The sequence below is a fragment of the Rhamphochromis longiceps genome, linkage group LG3, assembly GCF_057381845.1.
Source record: "Rhamphochromis longiceps isolate RC_006_pf linkage group LG3, R_longiceps_female_GT1.1, whole genome shotgun sequence".
Classification (NCBI taxonomy): Eukaryota; Metazoa; Chordata; class Actinopteri; order Cichliformes; family Cichlidae; genus Rhamphochromis; species Rhamphochromis longiceps.
This window is the reverse complement of record NC_140559.1, coordinates 16,406,165-16,414,666: the sequence shown is the minus strand read 5'-3', so window position 1 is coordinate 16,414,666 and position 8,502 is coordinate 16,406,165. Positions and strand designations below refer to the sequence as shown.

The following is an 8,502-nucleotide window of genomic DNA, read 5'->3' as shown; positions in this document are numbered from 1 at the left end:
CAGCTTTTATGGAGGTAAATATTGCTTCCTTCATAGTGCAATATCCATTTTTAGACAGAAAAAAATACAAAATATAAAATATATCAAATCTAAATGACATCCATTTAGATTTGATATATTTTATATTTTGTATATAATTGTTTCACCTTTTTTTAACGATGCACTTCATCGTCCAACTACAGTCCAACGTAACACATCACAACGTAACACATCACAACGTAACACATCACAACGTCACGTGGCTCAATTTCTTTAAGAGACAGGTCGTCCATTTTGAGATCGAGCGAACGGGTGACAGAAAATTTTTGATCTTTATTTAAACCTTAAATTTAATCTGATGTGTTCAGGTTTAAGCTCAGGTTCAGTTATTGAGTGTAAACACCAACAGACTCAGACATTTAGAACAAACTAAGAGTCAGATCGGCAGAAACAGAGAACACGGACATGTCTGCTGTAACTGCGTCACTCTGCTCCACGCTGATGTTTGTCCTGTTCGTCTCTGCAGGTGAGATTTACCTGTTAGAAACTAAGTTTTTAACAGAGTTTATATGTGAGATAACAAGGAATGAAGAGAATGAGCCTGGGTTACGCGTTAATGATATTCCCCAAGAATTATTTTTATATTATTTGGTTTGTGTCGGTCGGAGTGATGATGCTAAAGTCAGTTAGCAGCGCTGCTTTAAGGTGAAATAATTTATATGGAATCAGGTTTCTGGCAGAAATATCACACAAGATATAAAAGACAGGACAAAGACACATTGTGAAATAGAGCCAGAGACCAAAGATAACTAATTATTAAATACTGAGGTGACCATCTCTGCATTTATTTCACTCACCATGTGATCCTATGTCTGTCCAATCTGTATGAAACTTTAAACAGTGAAATCAGTAACCAATAATCTATAACCTGCTGTGACTGGTCACACTGATCAAACATCACAGTCAGTGTGTTTAAAGATGGAGTTGGATGACCTCAGGTGGTAGAGCAGGTCTCTTACTAATTGCAGGGTTGATGGTTTGATTCCAGTCTGCGTGCCAAATATCTATGGGCAAGATGCTAACACACAGATAAATCCAGCAGACTAGGAATGTGTGTTAGATAGAAATCAGTGACACAGAAAAAAGTGCATGGGTGAATGAAGCAAGTTGTACAGAGCATGTTCGAGTAGGAAAGCACTACATAAGAACTAAATGTAGTTTAGTCTCTTGTAATGTCTAATGTTCTCCCTCTTCTTCAGCTCAGCTGACACAAGAAGAAACACCATCAAAGATCATCATCTAATAACAGAAGACTGTCTTTTATTGTGTGTTTCTGATTGGCTGCTGTAGAAGTGAACAGTTGTACTTTGACCTTTAACCTCTCTGCTCTGTGTTGTTTCCTCTTTCAGACCAGAAAAACATCACAGCTGAGTCTGGACAGGACGTCACTCTGACATGTCGAGCTCCAAACAACAACATCATAGTTGTAAAGTGGAGCAGAGCTGACCTGGGAGATGAATATGTGCTTGTTTACCGGGATGGTCACTTTGTTCCAGACGACCAGCATCCATCTTTTAAGAACCGGGTGGATCTGCAGGACAGACAGATGAAGGATGGAGACGTGTCTTTGATTCTGAAGAACGTGACGATTAATGATGCTGGAACATACGAGTGTGGTGTCTTCATGGATGGAGCACACTCATTGGAGTTAAGCATCATCTACCTGGTTGTTCCTCCAGGTGAGTGAGTAGAGTTGAGTGTGTGTGTGATCAGAGGTGAAGCTGCTTCCTGGTTGTTGATGTTTGTTTCTAAAGATGTTGTTGATGAGACTTTGTAGAAAGCAGCTGGTCTGAGTGATGTGATCAGAGTGCAGTAGATAATGTCTGACAGCAGTTTGAAGAGGAAATGGATTCTGTTCTGTTCTTCACTCATCACCTACCTGACACCTCACACCTGTTTCTCGCCTGCAGGTCAGACAGGAGGATCTGTTGGACTGATCGTTGGTCTGATAGTTCTTGCTTTGCTTCTTGTTGTTGCTGCTGTTGTTGGATCTTTATTCTACAGAAACCATAAAATAAAAAAACAGAGTCAGGAAACAAACCAGCTTCCAGCTGAACTGTGAGTCTTCTGTTGCTGTTCCCAGGATTCAATGCAGACATAAAATATGATCTAGATCCTGAATCTGTGCCCTGTGCTGTTCAACATATCATGGCAACATCTGACCAATCACACAGATGATTGTAGCTGAGCGGCTAATTTAAAATAAAAAAAGATTTGAAGAGCTTAGACATAAAACAGAAAAGTACCACAGCCCCTGCAGACAAGGCAGCTGAATGAGATCAAAAACAGTATATAGTAGTTTTCATTTTAATATTAAAAGCACTCTGTGAATATGTGAAAGCTTTACATGTATTGAACAGTAAGAATGGAAAAGAGAAAGAGCTGCTACATCAATAAAGTTGAACGTTTTGAAGGCAGGAAGAAAAGAGAAAAATGCCAAGTGTTTGAGTTAACAAATGTATCATAAGTTTATCTTTAATGAATTAGAGAAACTGTTATCATCAAGCTGCAAGAATCAAATGTAGGCTTAGTCCACTTGCTGTTGCTGTAAAGCAACCAGTACAAACAGGCATCGGCATTTATATAAATGTTCATGAAACAACATATTGTTGTAAAGTTGTTTGCAGCCAAAAGAATACAGCTGCATCTAAGAATCTGTATTTATTACGGATGCTCACTGATGAAACGTGCACAGGTCAGAGGAATCCTCCAGGAATGCTGATGCTAGTTTCTGGAGACTTCAGTCAGTAGGCAGTGATTTCATGATCCAGATGTTTACAACTAACTGATCGTCTTCAGGTGAAAACAAACAGTTGAGGTGAGGAAAGACAAAAGTGAAATCAGTGAGTTTAAGAATTTTCATGATACTGATGCAATAAAGTGTGTTTGGGCAAAATTAAATAGATGAAACAAGCAATAAATAAATACAATAAACAATGATATAAAAGTGATAAAAAATTAAAAACATAAATAAATGCAATAAAGTAGTCAAATCTATGACGAGTGGATCCTAATTATGGAACAATACAATTCCCCACTTTGTGTTAAATGTCTCAAAATGACTTTGAACATACCAAGTATACAAAAAAAAACTGAAAAAAAAAATAAATTTAATTAAAACATAACAGGTATTGAAACTTTTTTAAAGGGTTTAAATAAAGTATTGAAAAGCCTTTGAGATTTGGGCTCCATGTGTTTTTTAGTCATGTATTTTGTGTGCATTGGCTGTGCGTGTGTGTGTGTGGATGTTGTCATGGATAATGGAGCTGTCAGAATAAGTGTATCCTGATTTAAAAATAAACACTTATCCAAACAGGGGTCGTGGGGGGGATTGGGGCTCAAGTTTTAATGTACTTCTTTAAATATTTCTTTAAGATATATAAATATGATTAATCTACGATTAATAATGTGCCCTCCTTATAATTTATTCCAATCCCGTAAATCAAGAAATAAAATGAAAATGATCACTGTTTCTGTTTCTGTGGTCTGTGTTTTTATTTTTTTTGCTTGGGTTCTTTGGGAGTGAATAAAGTTGGATGATGGTGTTCATGCAAGGTCTAAGAGTGAGAGATGTTTCAGCACTAAAGGTTTAAAGATGAATTATGTTTCCCCCTAACGACACATTTCTTGACATGAAAACATTCATGAAGGAAACTTTCTATCAGTTATTCACTGAACAGTCTTCTCTGTGCAATACATCATGATTAGACTCAGTAAAAGAGAATAAACTGACAGCACTGACTTTCTGTGACTTCACTATGTAACAATATGTAACTATGTAATAATAAAATCAGAATTAAACTCAAATTGAGCTCCTAATGAGCCTGTGACTGTGGTTAGAAACAAAAAGACTGCATGTTGTTTTAAGGCTGTTTATATAGATTTGTTCTTCTTCTGTGACTCTAAAGTACAAACTAAGCCTGATGCGTGAACACGCTGCTGACCTTTGATTCAGCTGGTTCAGATTGATGAGTGTGTAGCCGGATAGGCTACTCGCCTTTCCTTTTCTCTCTCTCCCTCGCTCTCTCCTGCGCTCGCTCTCGGCTGTGCAACTAGGTTGATCGGGAACCCACCTGCATATTGGTTGCAGGGTGAGCCTGTATATAAGGATTTGGGGGAAGATTTGGGGAAACCTGCAGCCAGCTGAGACTGAAGACGTCACTCGGATGAGTGACGAAACATTTCTCCCACAAAACGCTACGTCCAGATGAACAGAATCAACTTTTGGAGATTTACTTTCCTGGATGATTGAGATGCATCAAGATGCTAAATTTGTGATTGACATGACATTGACCAATCAGCTGACAGGAAGAAAAATGGGGTCAAAACTTGTAACTTGTAATTTGAGTGCAGAGTTTCACATATATTTTTTGGCTAAGTCCACACAAAAATCTTTTTTACACACACACAAATTCTTTTTACACATACAAATCCTGATTTACAAGTACAAAATATTTATGACCACAATTTGAGCCCATACAAGTGGGCCATCACTAATAGATGGCTATTTATTAGGATCTGAAATCTGTGAAATACTGGGAAGCTGCGTCAGCCAGTTTGTCAGAGCAGGATGGTTTCTGGGACCAGGCGAGCTATCTCACCACGAGCTCCGGTAAGGGATGCTACATGAATGTTAGCGCCATGAAGACATGTAGTTGACTGCTGTTAATATATGTCCTGTTTAAAAACAGCCAGTCGGAGTTGTGATATTTATGTTTAAAGTACTGTAACATCACTGATGTGTAAATATTCAATTTTAAGTGCTAAGCAATATATTAAAATGTGCTCGGGCCAATAGTTAACCGCTAGTATTAAGCTACTGCTTAGCGATTTCTGTGTGTTCTAACATTACTGTGATTCAGTTGAGTTAATTAGCTTTCCAAAACATTGGAGGAGCAGTAATATTGTCATGTAAATGCACCATTTTTAGTTTTGTTGACTTAGAAGTTAATTCATTTGATGAAGATGCAAAAAGTTCATATAATGTGAGGGATCTCATTACTCTGTTGAACGTATTAATGTTTAAAGAAGTTGATATATTTTTCTGAGAAATAATTCAAGTTGAAATATCTTAAAAAGAAGAACAGTTAAAAGCGAGCTGTTGAAAGGATAAATATGGGAGAGTGGATCTTACAAGTTGATTTATTCTTAAAAGGGTAAATATAAGGGTTAGGTAATAAGGTATATTTTCTGTTGCACTAAGACCTTGTGTGATGTAACTTAAGTTATTTCATGATGGTTGAGACATCGTATAACTAAAATAATTTGTTATACTTGAGCAATACTTGACTGAAAGATGAGTGATGGAAAAAACATAGATAAAATAGTCATGTATTGGGGCGACTGTGGCTCAGGGGGTTGGGAAGCGTATCTGTAACCGGAAGGTCGCCGGTTCGATCCCCGGGCTCTCTGTCCTGGTCGTTGTGTCCTTGGGCAAGACACTTTACCCTACCGCCTACTGGTGTTGGCCAGAGGGGCTGATGGCACCATATGGCAGCCTCGCTTCTGTCAGTCTGCCCCAGGGCAGCTGTGGCTACAACTGTAGCTGCCTCCACCAGTGTGTGAGAGTGAATGAATAGTGGTATTGTAAAGCGCTTTGGGTGCCTTGAAAAGCGCTATATAAATCCAATCCATTATTATTATTATTATTATGTATGCACTCTGAACTGTGTGCATAGATTGGTTTTTGACCAGGACTGGATCATTCAAGATCTGAACCCTGTGGGTTCAGTGGCGAGCCAATCCCAAGAGAGTGACTGTCGACGGACCAGAGTGCGGTGTGGCCAGCCGTGGGATCCACCTTCAGCGAACCTCAGGACTATTACTACCTTCCTTGATACAGATAAGACTAACACTTTAAAAATCTACCCGGGTAGTGTTAGAACCAATGGACAGAAACACACACACACACACACACACAAGGAACTCTAATTTCTCTTTCCAAAGAGAAGTGGAGCAACAGGAGCAGAAGCTCTTTAATTGAAACTCTTTGGAGAATTTCCTTAAAGAGGATGTTTGGTTTTGATTTTATTTTTGGACCCTTTAATGTGTGTTTGTGCACTGTAGGAAGCAGACTTTAGACAGGCAGGGTTTGTAAACTTTACAACTTTCAATACAGTTTCTATTCAAATCACATCTTATCTATCACTGAGTGGTTCCTTCTCTGCTGATCCTTTCAAGGCTCCATAGTCTTACCTAGAACTTTCTGATTCTGGTCCAAAGTTGTCGAGACAATAATTTAATGTGTATCTCATATTATTTAATTGTAATACCTGTTACAAAAGTGGTGTCAGATAAAGGATGGATATCCTGGATAGACTTCACTTGTGTTGTAGCAGTGGGCCCAGGAGAACAAGAGAAGGATGAAGACTACAAAGATGGAGGGAAGCAAGACAGAGGGAAGAAGGACGGATCGTTGGTCTGTCAGTTTTTGTGCTTCTTGTCCTGCTTTTGTTTGTTTCTTAAAATGAAAACTTTGTGTTACCACGGTGTCTGTAAATCCACAGATAAGAATAAAATATAATATATATAAAACTCTACTTTTGACCTGTTGTATTATTTTTTCTTCTCTCACGATCATAATGACGTAATTAAACTTCACTCTTTTTATTTCAATAATCATGTTCTGCAAATATTGTGTTGACTGTATCAGTGCAGTAAGCTGAAGCTGAGGTTCTTCATCATGTTTTTATTAAAGATTTACGTGTTTGTGAGCAGATTTTATTGTTTTAAACGATTTTACACTATTTTTATTACACTGACTGAACAACACTGTCTTTACCAAACAGCCGGTCTGCTACAAGCTGACAGTATCACACACTGTCCAGGTCTGTTGTCCTCAGATCAAAGTTTGCTTGATAGCTAAGTTTAGATTTGATGACTCATTTTACACGTCGTAGCCTTTAAACGTTGATGAGTTCCTGAGTGAGTGAATGAAATGTAGGATAATAGAAAAAGAGCATTTAGTTCTATTCAGACATTTGAAGAAATTGAGACATTTATAAGCTGTCATTACATTATAAAGTAACAGGAAGGTGATAATTTACCAAGAAAAATTTACTAGAAAACCAGCAACAAAAAGCTGCAAGAGCGCAGACAATACTGGGATAAAACACGCCTTCAGATCTGTATGTGTCCATCTCATCTCCAAACTCTCCTCTTCCCACAGATAAGAACAGAAACAAAATTAGCTCAAGCACGTTATTTTGATAAATACATTTTGATTCATGAAGTTAATTCATTATACTTTGACATGATTTTTTTTGTGATTATTATTTTTTCAATTATGCGTTTGCTTCTGTCCTGCTAAATTCTAAAAGTTCCTGTAATTAAAGTCTAATTGTGGACGTTACATTCTTATTCCTTTGTGAAGTAGTAAACTATTGTAAACACGTTACTTGTAAGTAACTTCACAGAATTGTTATATTGTACTTTTTACAGATGTTCCTGTAAAACAGTCTAAATGTAACACGTACAGCAGCACTGATGTTATCAGTTTGAAAAGCTTCCTCCATTAAAGGCTAAAGAAGAATAACATGATGCTAGAACATCACATTTTATAACGTGACAGTAAAAATAACTCAGATTGCCTTTGATGTTTTCTTCCACAATCAGAGCTCTGAGCTCCCTTCATTCAGAGGAGCTGCTGTCAGAGGGAAGTGCAGAATCCTTCAAAGTAAAAGCCTTTCTGGTTTGGATAGCTCTGCACTGCTGAGCATAAGTGGGCTGAGCCTGGGTCCAGCTACATGAGTGGTGTCTTGTTTTGGTGAAGCTTTTGAATTGTTTGGCCTTTGAGGCCCGTGTGGAGCTCATAGAGTAGGCTGACACTAAGCGAGACCCACAGTGGGGCCCGCAGTGGGCGTAACACAGTATACAGATCATACATAAAGCACCTCTCTGTCTGTCACATCAGTGTCTATTTATAGCTTTCCACTGAAGAGGAAGAAGTGTTTTCTGTTTGAACCATGTGCCGAAACAACGCCTCCACATTATGTGGAAAACTGAGGGAACCCGCTGAGCAGCTCCTCCACACTTCACCTCAGTGATGCTTTTATTTTATAACACAAAGATTTAATCATTTATACGTTTGTGGTTTCCTGTTTGTTGCACTGAGAGAGCAGAGGTGTTCAAGCTTGTTCCACATGAAGCTGCTCAGCAGTTTGTTTGCATCGGCTGATTCAACAGATCAGTAAACTTGTGCTGAAAATAACTTTACTTCACAAACAAATGAAAAAAGGATCATCGGGAAGCTCTTGTGTGCTGTGATGCTTGTTGATTAACTGAGCATTAATAAGAAAAGTGACACTCAGCTCCACATCGCTGCTCTGCTTGAACTTCATCTCACCTGGGAACAAGTGACGTGAACAGAACAGCGCTCCGAGCGCGCTCAGAAGCTCCTTTGTCCTCACTGCATTTCTACCTCCAGCTACACCTGAAAAGTGCCGTTTAGTTTGTGCACTGAGG

The 8,502-nt window shown here is 38.4% G+C and overlaps 1 protein-coding gene across 1 annotated transcript; it reads left to right on the top strand.

Moving 5' to 3' along the window:
- Positions 1–310: 310 nt before the first annotated feature.
- On the top strand, positions 311–2,101 carry LOC146673169 (butyrophilin subfamily 2 member A1-like). Its single transcript, XM_085400931.1, has 3 exons — positions 311–505; positions 1,389–1,718; positions 1,950–2,101. The coding sequence occupies exons 1-3, from the start codon at positions 445–447 to the stop codon at positions 2,099–2,101; spliced, it is 543 nt and encodes a 180-aa protein (XP_085257057.1). The 5' UTR covers positions 311–444.
- The last annotated feature ends 6,401 nt before the right edge of the window (positions 2,102–8,502 follow it).